The 20,090-nt window shown below is 33.4% G+C and overlaps 2 protein-coding genes across 2 annotated transcripts in view; one reads left to right on the top strand and one right to left on the bottom strand.

The window, feature by feature from the left end:
• Positions 1-15,324, top strand: part of LOC122518882 (cordon-bleu protein-like 1) — a 46,559-nt gene extending 31,235 nt beyond the window's left edge. Inside the window, exons 3-12 of the mRNA XM_043638010.1 lie at positions 4,550-4,696; positions 5,635-5,779; positions 5,907-5,993; positions 6,270-6,396; positions 7,894-8,643; positions 9,035-9,355; positions 12,265-13,310; positions 13,380-13,480; positions 13,556-14,738; positions 14,888-15,324. Coding sequence (XP_043493945.1) covers positions 4,550-4,696; positions 5,635-5,779; positions 5,907-5,993; positions 6,270-6,396; positions 7,894-8,643; positions 9,035-9,355; positions 12,265-13,310; positions 13,380-13,480; positions 13,556-14,738; positions 14,888-14,905 — 3,925 coding nt within the window. The 3' untranslated portion in view covers positions 14,906-15,324. The remainder of the gene's footprint in view (positions 1-4,549; positions 4,697-5,634; positions 5,780-5,906; positions 5,994-6,269; positions 6,397-7,893; positions 8,644-9,034; positions 9,356-12,264; positions 13,311-13,379; positions 13,481-13,555; positions 14,739-14,887) is intronic.
• Positions 15,325-17,170: 1,846 nt separating this feature from the next.
• LOC122518881 (xyloside xylosyltransferase 1) lies at positions 17,171-18,760 on the bottom strand. Its single transcript, XM_043638009.1, has 3 exons — positions 18,059-18,760; positions 17,514-17,987; positions 17,171-17,434 (listed from the first exon to the last, which is right to left on the bottom strand). The coding sequence occupies exons 1-3, from the start codon at positions 18,512-18,514 to the stop codon at positions 17,228-17,230; spliced, it is 1,137 nt and encodes a 378-aa protein (XP_043493944.1). The 5' UTR covers positions 18,515-18,760; the 3' UTR covers positions 17,171-17,227.
• Between the last annotated feature and the right edge of the window lie 1,330 nt (positions 18,761-20,090).

Below are 20,090 nucleotides of genomic sequence, written 5' to 3'. Positions count from 1 at the left end.
GAAATAATAATCCATGTTTTCGATTAGTCAAATTCCCTGGACAAATTCTTGAGAGTCCAAATAAGTATAGTGTCTCTCCTGGTTTGGTGTTTCGCGTGTCGAAAAAGTAAGAAAAAAATAAATAAAAAGAAAGAAAAAGGAATCAGCTCGCGTTGCCCATAGCAATCCGGTTAATTAAAGAGAAAGTGGAACGAAGGGGGTCTCTCTCTCTGATCATTCGACGTTCGTCGTCGTTACGAAGCCGAGAGAGAGAGAGAGAGAGAGAAAGAGAGACGAGAGGAGACGACGAAACAAACGATTGGTTTCTCACACAAGAGTATAACGAGTCAAACCAACCAACCAACCAACCAACCAACCAACCGATCATGCGCGAACTGTGTTATTTCTCTCAAAGACAGACAGACAGACAGACAGAATACTCTCGAATCTACTTGAAAGAAAGGTTTTTTTCCTTTTGATTGATTTCAAGGCCGTGTCTCCTCTTGCACTCATAGTAATCGTCATCATCGTTGTCATCATTGGTGGTCGTCGTTGTCTGCAAGTGGACTTTTGCAGAAAACATTAGCAGCTATAATCGTTCAACTAATTGCAATGTCTTGTTTGTTTCGCGGTAAACTCACATACGCGACTCTTCTTTTCCTAGAATACAAATTCAAGCAAGTGTGTGCGTGTGCGTATAGTTTTCTCTTTATCACTCTTGCATTATTTCTATCTCCACCTATCCTTATTTCTACCTTTTTCTTATTTCCTCTCTCGAGGAGGCTGCGAGGAGGTCGCGAGCAAGGCCACTTGGGACGTTGCCCTCCTGAGCTCGATCTTGCTTGCTTGCTTCTTACTTGCTTCTTGCTTGCATTCGCTCACTTATGTTACAATGTGCAAGACTTATAGTTAGATATCGACTATCGATAGCATATAACACAACTCGACTCTCATTCTACTTCTATTTCATTTCTATACATATATATATATGGTATTATTATGATTATGTGATATAGCAATTAAATGACATTACTTCAGATCATTTAATTACCTCAATGTAATACCTGTTCACGCCTGATGCATAGTTACGAATATATTACACACCAAAGATAAGCTTTCTTTCTTTCACCTGTTGCTTTCACCAATACAACCCCCTTGCTCAATGTTTTCTTTCTTTTTTTTTTTTTATACTAGGACCGGAACAGATACGATGCTAGTTTTTAAATATAGTTTTAATGTGTTGTATTGGCATATTGCGTAACGATGAGAGAATATTCACAGACAAGTTTGAAGATTTGTTTGAGTTACGTCAATACGATTCTTCGTTTTCCGGCACCAAGTGAAAGCTGAGATTTTCTGAGAACTCTGGGGGAATTAATTATTGTCTAGTTTTTTTTTTTCTTTTTTTTTTTTAATCGTTTACTAATTATTTAATGGAACACGTGCGTGATTTTGAAGAAAAATACAAAATTTGTATTTATATCATTTAGGGACACCTGTTCGATATCAATTATCTTCTCGTAAATTCCTCGTCATGGGAAGAGGAAAATTTAAACGAAAAGAAAAAATGAGAACGTTTGCGAAGCTGGGGGATAGCATAGAACAACACGTTTTATTCCCTTTTTAACGTTTCTCTCAAACGTTAACTTGTGCAATCGTCGTATACGCGTTCACCGTCTCTCTACATAAAATCTTATGTAACCCGTCGTCGTCGTCCCAATCGGCAAAGAAGAAGAAGAAGAAGAAGAAGAAGAAGCATAAGCACGAATGAGAAAAAAAGAAAATGCACAGACTGCAACCGCGACGAGGACTTTCGTCGAATCGATTACGAAAGTTCTGATTCGATTGAAATTTTACCGGATTCTTCTCCGTTTTTTTCCCCTTTACTTGAAAAATCATTTAAGTATGTATGTATATACTCATTTTCTTGGAAAATCCATTTAATATATAAAAATAATCATTTATTATTTAACATTACGTAAGAATCGATTGAATTAATGGATGTTCAAATTAATCGTTTGGGAAAATTGATTTGAAATTATACAAATAATTTTCAATGGAGTATTTTAGTTGAGAAAATCGTGATTTTAAAGGACTCGTTCTTTTCATTTTGATCAGTTTATTGTTTGGAATAATATATTTAGATTTTTTCAAATGAAATAACTATAGCGAAAAGTACGATCGAATTGTAAAATCAATATCGATTTCTTAGCTGGTTTTGTTCGCCGAGCACGTTTGTTGTCCGTTCGTTGTTGTGTTGGGAGTATAATTGTTAAAATGATCACGTGCCCGTCGTGAATATGCGTATTCGTCTTGGCGACGATCGAAGAATCGAAGAATCCAAACGATATCCGTAGAAACGATCGGAATCTCCCGTCGATAGGGGAACGAGAGGAAAATAAAATGTGAATAAAGGAAAAATAGGAAAAAATATGGCGCTTGGGGGGGAGACTCCGAGACGGACGACACGTTCTCCGTCGCGCATTCAAATCACTTCGAGAGTTGCCGACGAACGTTTCAACTTCCTTCGAAATTAAAAACAAAAATTAGAAGAAGAAGAAGAAGAAGAAGAAGATTGATTATTTATTCTCGCGTTAGTAAGAAACACAAAGAAAAAGAATATTTCATCAAATGATCTTTACATTTAATTATTCTTTGATCGTATATTCATTTCCAAAGGAAATATCAAATTATTTGTTCATCGATAAAGAATTTTACAATCGATTCTCGGTAAGAATTGTTATTTATTTATTTATTTAATAATATTTGATTGACCCTAGATCCTAGGCTCCCTAAAGGCCATTAATTACAGTATAGTACAATGTAATGTATAAATAAAACAAAACGGAAATGAAAATTATATAATTATTATTAAACTTATCCATTATATTAGTAGTAACGCACAGTAAGTAGATAAATGTAAAAAGAAAATAGTAAATAATAAATAAGATAAATCTGTGTTACAGTGTATAACTATATTATTATTTAACAAAATCTTATTTGAAATCTTTTTACTCTACTTACTAAATAAAACCGTTCAATTAAATATGAAATTACGCGATAGAGAGAATGATATTATGAATGTTGATTAAAGATAATAATATTAGAATGAAAGTAAATAACGGAGTGTGGTATGCATTTAACAATAAGCAAACAGATTCTAGATATTTAGAATTCTAGACTAGTTCGCACACTATTCTCTCTTTCCTTTCGCGTATTACCAAAGGAACCCGAACAACTTTCCTGAGAATCTTTCAGGAGGAATCGCGCGACGAACACTTGGCGCTTGTATAAAATCTCCTCCTCCTCCTGTTCTTCTTCTTAAAGAAATATAAGCACGATCTAATTTCTATAATTGAACGAGTTCGAGAAAGTTCAACGATGCGTCGAGTTAGCAGCCAATTCTGGCGAGTATCCAGAAACCTTTGACAAGTGAAATTTCGAATGGCAATAAATATTTCCATGAATTTTTTCCTTTTCTTTTTTTTTGCATCGATATTAAATGTAATATAAAAGTGATACTCGTTAAGTATCTGATACTTTATCAATGACGAAAAGAGGACGCTCTTACCGATGGATAATCTCGACCGGTTTTCTTCCTCTTCTTCTTCTTCTTCTTCTTCTTCTTCTTCTCGAGAGGACACGACAAGTCTAAGAAAACGCGTGTACGTCCACGTGATATAAGTTACAAACACCAAGGAGAAAGCATGTCCAACTGCAGAAGTTAAACTCCTAGAGTTTACTACGGGAAACTGATCGAAAGTACGCACGTTTTCTACCCGAGGTATCCATACGCGTTACATCTACACACACCACACATATATATACATATATATATTACTTATTTACTTGCACACGTATATAGAAGTTGCTGCTGCTGCTGTTCATCCGCAAACGTTTCGTCGACATGTTGCATCACTTAAAACCAACAACAAACTATCTGCAATTTAATTCTAATGTCTATCAATTATTTCTCCGTGTCTCCTCTATATTTATATTTTTCCATTCTTATATTGTCCGTAATTATGAACAGAAAGAAATATTGGTTAACAAGAAAGGATACAATTAAACAAGAAAATGTATGTTTTAGATAAAATAATTAGTATGATCGATAATCGATATTCTTGATAGATAATAATGTAAAAGAAGAGACGAACGTGGTGTATATCGAATTATAGGAAACGATCCGATCTTGAATGTATCATCGTATCTCTATCGTATATCGAAGTTCTGGAATATCTTGTTACAGAGTTCAATCTTTAATTGTAACGTAAGAAAATAAAAAATATCGTACATATATAATATGAAATTTAAGAGAAATTATTATAAATAAAATTAAAATAGGTGTCGTAGGACAGTATTTTCTGGACAAGATAAAAATCAATTAAATTCTAAATAATATAATAAAATAAATAATAATAAATATAATAATAATAATAATAATAATAATAAAATAAAATAAAAATAAATAATATAATATAAAATATATAAAAATATATATGAAATATCTATATAATAAATGAAAAATGAATAAATAAAGAATGAAAAGCTTTGTATTATTTGATTTAAGGAGCAACAGAGAGGAGAGACCATCCGGAATGGTTCTTACCGTAACCGAGGACACTCCAGCAGATATGCTGGCTGGAAGTATGGAACTTTTGGTCCAACTTCCACGCGAGCATCATCTTCATACTCAAAGAGTTACCGTTCAGAGGAGGTACATTTTCCAATGAATATATATAGTTTTCTTCTTTTCTATTTTAACATCTCCTGGCCATATAAAGAGCGTTAGAAATTCTTCTATCGCTCCTAATTAATATGCTAATAAAAGCGAACTTGCTTCGTAACAGTTCTACTTGTTAGTTTAGATTTATTTATGCGGATCGTTTATCGGACTCGTGCGAGATTCTGACGTAATTCAACCTTCCTCGTCCCTAATTGGGAATGAAAAAAAATTAGGCTAAACTTTAAACGCGCGATACGCATTTTGTGTGTCATAAAAATACGCGCACGGACAGATACACGCGCACACGTGCACAGAGATTAGATTAAAAAAAAAAAAACGTCACTATCTTTATATTACAGTTCATTAAATAATTGACATATTTGAATGTCTCTATTTTCGTAACGAGATATGTAATCAAAATTTAATTGGCCAGCCGACTGTAGTCGTTTCGATCGGTAAAATAATAAACAACTTGTTTGATATTATTTAATAGGAGAAAACTTCTAAAGTTACGAATAGGGAAATACGCGCGGTGTGATCGTTGATAATATTCAAATGTTAAATATCTCGGTTACTTTTTTTTTCTACAAAGAAAAATTTTCTTAACAAAATAAAATAATGATATTTGTAAATAATATATGCGCGTTCAAATTGAAATTGTATTCGATTAGCAATACTTAAGAATACTTTACGACTTCTTAACGTATTAATTTAAATTATGCATTTTAACTGCGCAATATCGAATGAATAATTCGAATCGATTGAAAACTAAACGTGTGTTATTATTAACGCGTTCGAATCGAGATAGGGGGAAAAGAAAAATGGTCGATAAATCGATGAAGTGTGTTAATAGGTGTTAGAAGAAAAATTACTTTGCAATTGTATCGTTCTTCTTTTTTCTTTTTTTTTTTTTGTTATTATTTTTACAGTACCCCGATGATGGATCTTCTCGTTCAAATAGCAACGGCCCACAAATTGGCAGCTTCGAATTACACCTTGCAAGCAATAGGAGAACGTGGATTAGTTTTACCTCATCAACCAAACACACCGATAGGTGCGCTAGATGCACTACAGGTATTAATCTATATAACAATAATTATTATCTATTTATTATCGTGATTTTGAAGGCCTAATCGAAGACACGTAAAACGTATAATTCGAACTAAACGCGTACACAATATTTCTTTTTCATCGTTTTCAGGTTAAATTACTTCCGAAGCAATGTACGTTCGTACCGAAAAAGGTGAAACACGCGAATCAACCTTTCGAAACGACGTTCAGATTGCAGGTAAAAAGAAAAAAGAGAAAAGATTTTTTAAATGACATATTCGTCACACTTTTACTTTTTTCTCTTACATTAGTTCGAGAATTTATTAAGTAACGTTCAGTCAAAGTTTCTTGTTCCTTTTTCTTTTTTTAATAAATTTTATAATACGCTGTTCTATGTCAGGCTCAAAACTTTTCACTTTGTTATCTTAGTATTGTAAATTGGATTAACAAAAAAAACAAAACAAGAAAAATGAATATGTAATTATCTTTTAATAGATTTATATTTAATATACAGGTACATTTACCGAGAAATCAATTGTACGTTTCGAGAGTCAGCCCGAAAATGAATCTAGGAGAAATTCTTAACGAAGTGTGCCGTGAGAAGAATCTAGACAAACACAAGTACGAGCTACGTCATCCGGGTAAGCGTGAATGCACGTATATAAATATACACACACACACCCACACATCGAGACAGATATACACGAATAGATGCATAGATGCATAGACACATATTTTCAACGTTAAATTAGCAATCGTTAAAAACATATGACACGTAATATACAAGAGGAATACCCCACCTACGTATTTTTCCTTCCTCTTATATTTTTCTTTCATTCGTATCTTAGTTGCATTTGAATCGGTGTAGTAGTAGTAGTAACAATAGTACGTGCGGAATCGATTGAATTCTTTTCACTTTGATTACTGGTTTACGAAAAGACAGAAAACACATTCTTTATCTTTTAGTGAAATACTCGCGAGTGAGATAAGAACCCCAAGGCTTTCATTATCGATAACGTTTCTAACGTGAGTCCGAGTTTATGTTTATTAAAACTTATTATATCAGTGACAATATCGCAGTGTGGATTAATTAAACGACTAAGTAACGATCTGTGTTTTATAAGACGAATTGGTTTTAGCGTTAACATTCAAGTTTGTTAAAAGGAAACGTGTTAATTAATGAAAAAACAATTTCGTTGACAAAAAAACAGTCGTAAAACGAGAACCGAATTTTATTCTTCTTGATATTTCTATCAAATGATTATTCAAATATTTTTTCATTCGCGTTCGTCATCGATAAACTCGTCGCTTACCTGAGAACCCACGTTTCTTTGAATTTTGTGAGTATATTGAAGAATTTCAATGATTTTTTTTTCTTGTTTATTGATACGTTGGGGATCGTACGGAAAGATTTATTTGAAGAAATATATTTTTAATTAATACAAAAATATATATTCTTTAATAATATTTAACATAGAACATAATAATATTTGATTAGCTCGTAACGACAAAGTTCAACGTCTTTTAATTTCGCTTAGCATCGATTCTAATACGATCGTAAGATTCATATTATATGGTTTCCGAAGCCAACGGCGGATTATACGCGTAGCAATCCAATTTTGTAGAAAAAAAAAAATGGTTTTCCCTGTACTCGGGCATATGTTCGTCAAAATAGAAAAGAAAAGAATAAAAAAATCAGAGAAGTAGAGCAAAATCACATAATCAGAGTGTGATTCAATTAAATAGAATAATCTGTGATTATTATCAGTTAAAATCAGTTGAGTTCGATTCGCTGATTGGATACATTTGCGAAATGTTTAAACGATAACAATGTCGAGTGTATCAAAGCCACCTTGCGAAAGGTTTGCTTGGTTGGAAACGATTTTAAGCACCGAGGAGTTATAGTTAGCCGGTTATAGGGGGCTAGTTGTTAAAGAAGATCGTTATCGCGAAAATGTCTTGGCTGGTTCTACCACTCGTTAGCACCGATCGTGTTCTTGGTCATCGTCTTGCTCGTCGTCTTACTCGTCGTCGTATTCGTCGTATGGTAGAGATAACATTCCAACGATCGAATTTCAAAATCATTTTTTATAATTATTATTATTATTATTGGATTATATTGTTTTTGTTGGTTTCAGTTAACTTGGAAGAAATATTGGACTTAAACCTATCCCTGCAAGACTATCATCTACAGGAAGTAACTCTTTACGCGAAACAAGGTAGAACGTTGGGTTCTGCTTTGAGCTCGCAAGACATTATGGCGTTGCAAAGGCAAGAGGAGAGACGTAGGCAACAAGCTAAACAGAGTGTATTTGGATTTATGTTTAAAAAGTCTAAGGAGAGTTCGGTTAGCACTGACAGTTTAGAAGGCCGAAGTGTGTCACCGGCTAGGAGCGATGAAACTGGAAGAAGTGCCAGTCCGCTTCAACCACCAACGAGACCTCAAAGAAAAAGAAGACTAGCACCTAAACCACCAGCTTCTTCTAATCAGGAACAACAACAACAACAACAACCAAAACAACAAGAACAAGCTAGTACGACTAACAGTACAATAGCGACAACAACTATGACGGCAACAGCAACTTCGAACAGAACAACGAGAACTACGAATCCTGAATCGTCTAAAGAAAAAATGCTCATCGGTCACAGTCGAAATAGCAGCGACAGTTCTGGATACCACGAGGCTTCTGTCCTAAGTGACAATCCAGATACAGCTGGACGATTACCAGAAACTTTGCCGAGAAGAAGCAGAGCTCCTGGTACAAACGAAACTCCTAGAAAACTCGCTCATACATCGCAGTCCAGTAAAAGTCTCGGTAATCTCGCGGTAACTGCATCCGGAACATCTCTTGATCGGGCCCTCAGTAGCTCCTCCCTCAGCTCCACCGGTAAGATCATTTTCCCCTTACTCTCTTTTTATACTTATTTTACTTTTAACTTTTTTTATCGAACGTACATACACATTTATATATATATACATATATACCTACGTATATAACGTACGTGCTAACCGGTTTCATCACGATCTCTCTTTACCTTGCCTACGTTCGTGCAGACTCGAATTCAAGTAAGTCACTTTAAGTGTGTACCTTGCTCGTAGACTTTAGTGGAAATTGAAGAAAATTTCTTTCTATATACTTCTTCTTTCTCGTCTCGTCTTGTCGCAGAGTACTCGCGGATACTTTCTCTTTCGTAGAACATACACGTTTATAGTTGGTTGGATGTGAACGAATATGTACTTCAGAAGAATGTCTAAAAACAAAATTCTATTATTCGCAGGTTTTAAGAAAAAACGTGCTGCTCCACCTCCGCCAGTTTCAAGGCCACTATCATCAGCCATCTCGACTCAAGCTTTAGAACGCATTGACGATTCCGAAGAATCTTTGACTTCCGATATGGATCCCTCAAAGCCACCATCCGATATCGGTGTACCTTCGAAAGCATCATCGGATATCGGCGTTAGCACGATCATCATTGATAACAAATCTGATCACTCGGATAAAATGAACAACGATAAAACCTCGGATTTCCTAATTTCGGACGTTAAAGTAGTTGAGGATCCTGTCAAAGTAGAAAACGCTAGAGTAGATGTTAAAAGAGGTAAGCTAGTGCATAATCCAAACACTATCGACAGTTATTTACTACCCTCTTATAGTTTTGTCAGTAGGAATAGTTTGGAAAACGTTTGCGAATCGTACGAAGGATTTCATACAAATTTCGACTTAAACGAATTCTCTGATACAATCGATAATACTATTTTCAATTCGACCAATTCGAAGCTTCAAAAGTCTCGAAGTTTTGTAGAATGCAACAATGTTTTTTCTATCGATAGAAAAGATAGAACGGCATCGTTTAATCGTGGTCAAAGTCATGAGATCATTCCCAATGCGTATCACTTGAAAAAATCTTCTAACAATAGATTGATCAAAATGAAAGCGATTGTCAATTTGGACGACATAGAAACGGATTTAGAAACTATGCCCGAATGTGGTATACTCGAGACCAGATACAGTCCTACGAGATTACACGTTAACAATTATCTGTGCAATGAAAAGTGTCGTAATAAAATGTTGAAGCACAGTATTAGTTTTCAAAATTGTGACAAATTGAAAGAGACCAAGATCGTTAACGCTTACGAGAACAATTCTTTGACGAGTTCGCACAGTTTCAATTCGCGTAAAGAAAATCTTAACAAATTGTCATCATTCTCGATGTACAACGATCGAATACCAAAATTGGGTGACGTTAAAACGACCAAGTGTTACGACGGTTCGATCGTTTCGAGTCAGAACGATTTTAATTTTGATTTGAATTCTACCATCACTGGTAGAAACAATTTGTCACCGCCACCTTTGAGCAATCTTCAGATTTTTGCGATATCCACTAAACCCTTGGACATCCAAATAGCACCGATAGAATCCATACCAGACGATATCGACAAATTACCATCGTTGCCGATCATACCACATTCGGAAAATAAATTAGAACCGGACAAAAAATTGAGCATTTTGGAACCACCGCCACCGGGATTGGTCAGTCGTCAGGAATCAAACGAGAGTTGGAATCAATTTTTGATACAATTAAATTCTATACTCGAAACTAGGGTCGGAGAATTCGTTTAAGTATGATCAATTTAAATAACAAATTTATATAATTATTTTTATCTCTTTTTATAATTTTATGATCAAAATTGAAATCTTTATAGTTACTCGCATACGTTCTTCTTTAATTTCTTTTTATTTTCTTTTAACAAATATCCACGTTCTCTAATAAATAATGTAAACAAAAAATAGTTCCTATACGACATCTACAAAATCATCAAGACAATAGAAATTCTTTTCTTTCATTTGCATTCATGTAGAATATACATAGAGATACATAGACTTATCGAATCCTGCAACTATCCTAATTTGATTTTTGAGATCAGCATGAACCACTTAAAAAGAAGCTTACTAACAACCCCCAAACCCTTATCTATCTATCTATTTATCTATCTACTATCGCTCTATTAGATTTCAATCATTATTTTCTCATCTGTCTGTTTTTCTTTGTCTTTCTGTTTTTTTATTTTTATGGTGATGGTGTTCGGGTATCCCCGTAGAAATGGTATCAGCCGAAGAGTTAGCACCCTTGCCCAAACCACGCAACGTTGTAAGACTAGAAGGGAAATCAACAGCAGTACTACCTCCACCTGTACCAAAACGTAGATTAGTGCCACCTGTAGTTCTACCTAGATCGCTGAGTAAGGATTTTCTAGATCATTCGTCGATAACTTCGAATACGACGAATACTTCGGAAGATGTCTGCTCTTCCATTTCCTCTTTCTCGTCCGGTGGAATCGAGTTCGAGGCAACAAAACACGGGGGGGAAATCATTTCATCCCAAAACGATGAAAATAATTCAACCTCGTTGGAAGATGACAAATTACGAACGAATCTTATTTTCACTAAACACGCTAAAAGCATGAACGATTTGTACAACGTCGATTCTAATTCATCGTACAAATCTTGTACGGTGATATCAATGATACCAAAGTGCAATCATTTCGATAGTTCGAGAAAGAAATCGTCCAGTTGCAGTAAACTCGTGGAAACAAATGATAAAGGAACATCGGAAAAGGATGAGAATGATTTCAATGATTTCACCTCGACCAAGGATGATGCAATTTTTGAGGATATTTCTTCTAAAAGCACTAAACGACCCAAGGTTTATCGCAGTCCGTCCGAATTGAACGATTTTCAAATCGATAGGTTGAAAAGAAAGAAAAGACATTTCACGTCTCAATCTAACGATTTTACGTTCGCTTTGAATTTGAATCTGATGTACAAATCCGATAAAGAATTCGACGTAGAGAAGAATAACGGGCAGATGGAAAGGGCTAACGCAGTAGAGGGGATATCAGGTGCACGTTTGCTACACCACACGAGGGTTGAATTAGAAAAGTTTTGAGCCGAGACAGAACAACTTCATTTTGATGGGGTTTTTTTTTTCTTATTCTTTAAATGAAAGTTCATTTTCGATTGACAAAAATTCTATGCTAGGCTCCAAACATTTTTTAACTCATCCACGTGTCAATTAATAAATTATTTATATATATTCGTGTATGTGTATACAGGGTGGTTTTTTAAAACTGAATCTTTTCTATACAACTTTGATTTTCATTGGTATGCTGTTTTGTCACCGTACTGAATAATTATCACGCGAAAATCATTTATAACTTTATTCTAAAAATAATCGTTCGTTATTACTGAAAGGATTAATAACCACCCAGTATATATAAATACTTAATTACACGTATTACTAACAATCAATACGTTCAATCGTTTACCATGGCTTTGCATGCTAATTGGTTTTATAATACTCGCCAATTTGTTTTTAGAATTTGATGTTTAACACACGCAAGTTTTAATTTGAATTATTTTATTATTTGAATCTTTTCATAAATTTCTATATCGAATTACATACACACTTTTGATTATTTTAACGATTGTGCGCATTATTTTATTTAGATGTCGATAAGAAATTATGCGACACCGATGTTTTGTTGCATAAAGTGTCGGAAACTTTATCGTCGTCGTCGTTGACATCATCCAACGAAGAAACCGATAACGTTTATTCGGTGGTGAAAAAAAAGAATGCAAATTCTCGAGAGGAATCGCTCAAGGATAACGAAGAAATGAAAAACCAACAGGATACTTCGGATTACGTGTCCGCACTCGAAGAAGATTCCTCGATAGCTGATTGGGAATATCAATTACCTGCACCACCGAGTGCATTCCGGGATAACGATTCGCAAATTTTTGACGGGTACGACACAGTTACTTTGAGATCGGTTGATGCATTTAAAGAAACACTCGTTGAAAATCGCGACGATACGAAAAACAACGACGACGACGAGTCGTTAAGCTCGAATCGAATCAATGACACCGAAAGGAAAACTATGACGTTCGAGAAAAATCGAAATAAGCAACAACCCGTGGAAACCCACAAGAACAATTTGTTACAGAAATGTAACAAAAAGGAAATTATATTGGAACTTGAAAATAAGATCGAAAAGGGAACGTTGTCTCGGTCGAATAAAGAATCCGATTCGAGGAAAGTTCCGAGCAATAATTTAAAGGTAACGCCAAATGTTGCACCAATCGACAACACCTTGTCGAATTTTACGATCACCACGTATACTCGTCAAAAGAGTATCGATATATTTAAGGATGAGAAGGATAGTAGTCAACTCGGTGACGAGCCTAGTCGGAATAAAAAAACAGAGCCAAAGATTTCTAATAACGATATCGAATCTAAAATCGATATTGTTCAACGATCGAAGAGTCATGCGTCTGCGATATGTAAACCTAAATTGAAAAATCAAATCGAAGATAATAGAACGATCGATGTTAAAATTGGAAAATCGGATAACGCGGTATCATCGGACGTTAATGATTCAAAACAAATTGGTAATACACCAGCACGTACCAACGACAAGTTTTCACAGTGGAGAGAAAATATGTTGAAACGACAAGAGGAAACTACCAAAGAAAAACAATTACAATCTATACAGGTAAGACTATTTATATATTTCAATTTTTTACAATAATAATAATATTTATCCATTTATTTTGTTCGATAGGTATTAAAAAACATTTTACCGCAGTTGACGAACTCACAACCAGCGGAAGAAAATGTATCGAAAGAACGGAACGTTGGATTGCGAGAGAAAGTGAAAAACAGGTAAATCAAATGCACTTTTCAAGGAAAATAAATGTATATTCGAAATATTGAAGAATGATATTTTTCTGTTCATAGCAAAGATATCGTGAATTCGTTGTCCAGCAGGTTCGAAACAGAATCCAATGAAAATTCCGTAACGCCGAACGTATTTTCGACACACGGCGAATCTCACGTAACGGCGCAAGATGAGAATAAAGGTACGATGCAAAAGGAAACTAACACGAAACGTCGTTACGTTTATAACGGTCCACCGGCAATAAGTTTAGGAAGTTGGTCGGAAAGACCATCCGTCAAGGTTCAGATTAAAATGGATACCGATTATAAATTTGGCAGAGACAAATTAGTTCAGAATAACGCGACGATGGTACCTTCGAATGTTAAAGAACAATCTAAGGAAATAAATGAGAAACGAGAACCGGATGATTTAACGAAAAAGTTGATTACCCATGCAACTGCATCCGGATTTAAGAAGGTAACATTGAATAAAACGAAAAACGAGGAAAGGCCGATAGTAACGAGCGTTGAATTGAAAAAGACCAACGTTGAAGGTAACGAAGAAATACGACGTCAAAAAGATAATGACAAAGATAATGAAAATTTGATCGATACGAGACCGTTGAATTTCCAAGAATTGACGAAGACCTTTCGTTTGGATATCGATCAAAGGATAAAACCGCAACGAAGTAATGCAAACAGACATTCGGAATATTACGGTTCGCAGCAGGAATTCATTCGTAAGAGTATAGAAACCAATAAACAAAATGGTCACGCGAAATTCGATGAATTTCCTATAACGAAGAAGAACACTTTCCAAAAGAATCATCACGCATCTTCGATTAATGAAAATCATAATCCTAATTTCGGTACCACTGAAAAGAAACAATTCACTTCTATAGTGGGAATTAATTCTTATAATCATCGTCATCAGGATCAGAGCGTGCAAAAGAACAATAACGTGTCGTTAAAAAATAACGTTAACAATATAAAGGTTAACCCAATATCTGCGCCGGTTGTTAAAGGATTCAAAGTATCGACGATACCTTTTACAGAATCTAAAGTAAGCAAGATTGATAAAATGAATCAAAATAAAGATGTCGTCGATGGGCAACCACCCAAAGCTCCCACGATGCCTGTGATTATGGGTGTCACATTAAAAAGTGCTAACGCGAGACCAAAGTCAATGCCGATTAACATAGATTCTAGAGATATGCTATTGGAGTCGATTAGAAATTTTGGGGGTCGCGGAAAATTAAAGAATGTAAGTATTTTAGAAATGTCTAATATTCATTTATAATACGAGGTGTCCCACACAATATTTTTTAATCTGCATACAATTCAAAAAGCGATTTGTAGGATACCTCGTATACAACGCAACACAAATTATTCTAATTTACCGTATTATTTTAGGCTGCTGAGAGGTATTAAAAAATAAATATTAACAATAATTGTTGACAGTCATAATGGTAAGGTACCGCATAAACAAGAGTTCATTGAAAGTAAACTGCAAAACGTTTCTCTTCCTTTTTCTTTTCTTATTTTCTATTTTCATCTCTTGTCTTATCTTATCTTATCTTATCTTATGTATGTATGTATACTACGTATAAAACGGTATTCGGTAGTCACATCGCAGTTATTTAAAAGTAAAATTAATTAAAGCGACGATATGGAAGAACAAAAAGTAAGAAAGAGACTCCTGAATATTATGAATTAGATTATGTAAATACATAGTATTCTAAGCCTTGTATTGCGTTCGTGTCTCGCGTAAAATTAATTGTAAGATCATCTGAATCAATGGAAAATGATTAAACAAAGAGATATGTTATCTTCGTTAAATTACGAAGAAATGATGTTGGTGCTTTTCTCGATGCTCTAATTAATGCGCAGCTCTATTGTAAGTATAAATCATAGAAATATACGTGGGATTTATTATATTTCTAAATTAATCTATCCACATCTATATCACGGTAAAGAAAGAAAGAGAAGTTGAATATATTTATTTTATTTTTTTTTTTCATTAATAGAACATTCAAATGAACAGATTCCGTTGAATTGAATAATCGTTAAACAAAAAACAAAACAGAAAAGTTTGTCATTTTCATTTATTTGAAAGATAGTGCCATTTGTAATATTTTTTTTCTTTCAATAATATATTGACCATTATTATTTCATTTCTTTCTATTTTCTACGTTGAGATTTGTTCTTTCGCTCTTTCTTTCTTTCTTTCGAATAGATGTTTCTATAAAAGTCATTCTACGTATTAAACTATGTGTAAATATATTGTACAGAAAGCCTGATGACACTGGTATGTTGTCATAAAATATGATCGAGCATGTATATATGTACTGCTAATTGCGTCAAATATTGATCGTTAGATCGAGTTTGGGAATGTTTATTTGTAAAAGGTAATCAATGCTTGTTGTTCTATCGAAGGAACGATCTATGATCGTTTAAATTGTTATAAAAGTAATGAAGAAAAAAAAGAAAAAAAAAGTTTGTTAAGTTTTTAATTTTACAAGGTCATTCGGTTCTAGCTTTGGTCAAGTCATACTTGTTAAAAAAAAAAAAGAAAAGAAATGCACCAAAGCCAGTTTAGTTATGGCTGAATGATATTTAAAATACTAATAGCAACTTCGTGTGTGTTGGCTAACATTATTATAACTATTATTATTATTATTATTATTATTATTATTATTATTATTATTATGTTATTATTTTTATTATTAATTAATATCTAAATCTTTGCATTATAAATATAACTTATTAAGTTTCTATAAACGGGACCAAAGGTAACATTTCTTCTTCTACAATATCGACAACGAATTTAGATTTATAGAATGAATGTTATTTAAATAATTACGAAGTATAGTCTTTGAAGAAGTCTGGTCAGTCGATTTATGACAAAGCAGTTAGACGCAACCGATAGATACGTTTATATAAAATTTAAAAAACAACCTTTCGAAAATTTTCTTTTACAGCATAACGCGAGAGAAAAACAAATAAACAGCAAACACTATTTTTATTGTAAACATGCTGCTAAAATTACAACTCTGTAGTATGATGTATACCTTAACACATTTTCGATACAGAATATATACGTTTCTGTTATTACTCGATCACGGTCATTTATATTTTTATCTTCGTTACGAAATATTCTGCTGTTTTATTATTTTCTTCTTTTCCTAATCAAAAAATCCTCAATCAACGAGTTTAAAAATACGTAAGTCGTGTATTCCATTATTAGCAATACCAAGTGTTTTCTATCAAATTTAAATAAATGATATTTCATTGAATCATTCCAGGGCTTTATTCCAGGCAATTTATCTATCTATTCTCTTATTGAAACTTAGTCCAACTATAGTTTACTACTTATAGAAAAATAACAGATACAAAATATCATTATAACATGTATAAGATTACAATATTTATAATTATATCAAGTATTACATACTTGATTATAAAAAAGAAGTATTAACACGATATATATTTTGTATGCACCATAGAAATACAATAATTATACTGTTAATAGTTAACATTAGTATTAAATTGCAAGATTTAAATATTGCGTATTAAAAAAGATTCTTTTCTTTTAATATAATTGGAAGTTTCTGGATTATATATTGCCACTCGACAAGAAAAAATATACTTTACTTTGTATCACAGATTAAACAAATAATTAGACTATTCGCGATATTTTGTTCTCATAACTTTTTGAAGAATACAAGGCACTCTCTTTACAATTTGTAATACTTAATGATCAGGTATAGGAGTATTGCAATTCCCATGCCATAATTTAGTTTCCGAGTTACAGAGAGAATAATTATTGAATACGTCAGAGTAACCACGGTCCCTCCACCACGTACACAATTGCCTATTCCAGCCGCAATCAATGTTATAAATTAATTCGGGTCGTTCCATACCTAATACTGTATAAAAATCTTGATCCCCCAGGTGACCCTGTAAAAAACAAAATCTTCATTATCATACAGAAAGTATTCCTATAAAATTTTGTTAATTAATATTAATTAATACAAACCTTGAAATGATATTTATTAGTCATAGCATCTACGCTATCTTTAGTAACAATTTTTTCGTACAAGGAAGACTTACGTAATCTTTCTAAATGAAATAGGATCATACCGCTATTAAAACCAGGAAAACCACCCACACGAGGTGATTCTCCGAACATGGTCTTTGGGTGTCTGCTACGATATAAGTACAAAACATGCCGATATACAGGACTTAGTTCTGGGGCTAAACCGAAGAGAGCTTCTTCCCCAAAATGATCAAACTCTTGAAACAATTCTTTAACATCTTTACAAAACTTTGTATCCGCATCAAACATAGCTGCTACTTTTTGATCGGGCGGAGCTATTCTATGCAAGCCGAGAGATAGAAAGAAAAGTGCATCTGAGTAGTATGTCCCAGGTTTGCTACTGAAATGCGGCGACATGACTGAAACTATATCCTCCAACTGTTGAGCTAGCTCGTGTACGTTATAATATTGCACCTATAATAAAAATGATAACTGAACAAAGCAGTCAAATATAAATCTAACTAATACAAAATGATATAACTTACTTTCATAGTTTTGTTAGTAGTCGACATAACATTTTGCACTATGGTATCCGCAATGGTATGACTATCATCATCGGTTATCACATGAAATGCGATATCCACTGTAGCTAATGCAAGCAATGATTCCGTAAAAACGTGAAATTTCTTTCGCATCGGTGAATTCGTACCAACTTTGGTGAATATACACCAAACATTGTAATACAATTTATTTTGATATGTGTTAATTATCGTAGGAGTTGGAAAACTGATTGTCGTTGAAGTTATATTGATAAACAAATCGTTGGTCTCTTTTAAGGTGGTTGAAATGAATTCATTGTTCGTAGATTTTTCAACATTTTGATTTTCACCCTGACCCACGATCCAACGTGAAACGTTTGATGATGTTTGATAACAATAAAGTATCACCAAAAGAACAGCAAGAACGACGAGATTCACCAACACCTTTCGTAATAAGTGCATTTAATTACACATCTTTTTCTTAATTCTGTGATCAGCTTAACACCAATAAATGATAAAAACGCGACAATAACGCAAACACCCAAAAAATATTGACCATTATCAAAATTAATGCAAATTATTTTCTAGACAAATTGTTTTTAGGTTCTACAACCGATTGCACTTACATCTTGCGGCCATTTTATTAATTTTTTATGGTGGGAGGTTGCATCTAAGTTGCATTAACTGCATTCTACACCTTTGGCAATGTTGTTAGCGTATTCGACTAAGAATTCGATAACTCGTGTTCCAAACTGACCAAAGGAACATTTATTTTTTGTACATATTGTAATTTATATCTTTGAACTTAAATAAAATGAGTATTACTTAAGTATATAATAAAAATAAAAAGAGAGAGAGAGAGTTATTAGCTATTTAATATTTAAACAAATGTACTATTGTTTAAATATTAATTAAGTTTAATACATCGATAATAAACATTGTAAATTAGTTAATTAGTTTTATGTAAAGATTCCTTAATGATTAAATTTTAATTTTTCTTAAAAATATATTTTACATATATTAAACTTTTTAACATTTCACTTAAATATGAATGACTTATGAAGACGATTATTTAATTCAAACGGTGAAAATGTAAGCAACTCGAGTGAGCCACTATAGTGGCCATGGACCTGGAAAAAATAATCGAAAAAGCCACTTTAGTGGCAGGCCCGCTAAGCACCATATCGGTAATTGCAGTGCTCTACCTTTATCATTTCGACCGTCGGTAATAGCAGATTTCAAAATTTTTTTTACTCTACGTCGGTGAAACTTTGTATTCAGATTACTGACGGTCCATATTATTAAACTACAAACTTTCATTAAAAACGGTCGATGTTTTAAAAATAGGAAAGTTACCGACGGTGGCAGTTACCGACAGTGGTAGTTACCGACGATGGCAGTTACCGACAGTGGTAGTTACCGACGATGGCAGTTACCGACGGTTGCAGTTACCGACGGTCGATGGATAAAGGTAGAGCACTGCAATTACCGATATCGCCTTAACCGGCCTGCCACTAAAGTGGCTTTTTCGATTATTTTTTCCAGGTCCATGGCCACTATAGTGGCTCACTCGAGTAGCTTACTTTTTCACCGTTTGAATTAAATAATCTTCTTCATAGTCATTCATATTTAAGTGAAATGTTAAAGTTTATGTATATATATATATGTATAAAATATATTTTTAAGAAAAATTAAAATTTAATCATTAAGAAATCTTTACGTAAAACATACGAACTGTTTAATAGCAGACTTCGCATTAACTTCTATCATATGACAAATAAAGAATAACTTTTGAGATTGAATAAAGATTAACTTTTTATATTTTTTTTAAAATATAAGAATATATATCTTTTCGTAATAATATGTAAAAGACTCTGAACATTAACGATAAAGGAATAATAAATAACTTTCTTTTTAATTTTTTTATAATATATATTTTTCAAAAAAAGTTATAATAAAATTACAGTTGCTGAAGAAGTCCCAATGAAGGGACGAAACGTTCAATATAATCGAAATAATGTTCTTAAAGATTTTTAAT

This window comes from Polistes fuscatus, unplaced genomic scaffold (genome assembly GCF_010416935.1).
Source record: "Polistes fuscatus isolate 324 unplaced genomic scaffold, CU_Pfus_HIC Scaffold27, whole genome shotgun sequence".
In the NCBI taxonomy this organism is placed as follows: Eukaryota; Metazoa; Arthropoda; class Insecta; order Hymenoptera; family Vespidae; genus Polistes; species Polistes fuscatus.
Note: the sequence above shows the minus strand (reverse complement) of the source record. Positions and strands in the feature narration are given on the sequence as shown.

Coding starts and splice junctions, on each gene's coding strand:
- LOC122518881 (XM_043638009.1), bottom strand. CDS start 18,514: ATGCACTTATTACGAAAGGTGTTGGTGAATCTCGTCGTTCTTGCTGTT. Junction 17,988..18,058: donor CTACTAACAAAACTATGAAA/GTAAGTTATATC, acceptor TTTTTATTATAG/GTGCAATATTATAACGTACA. Junction 17,435..17,513: donor CTAATAAATATCATTTCAAG/GTTTGTATTAAT, acceptor TGTTTTTTACAG/GGTCACCTGGGGGATCAAGA.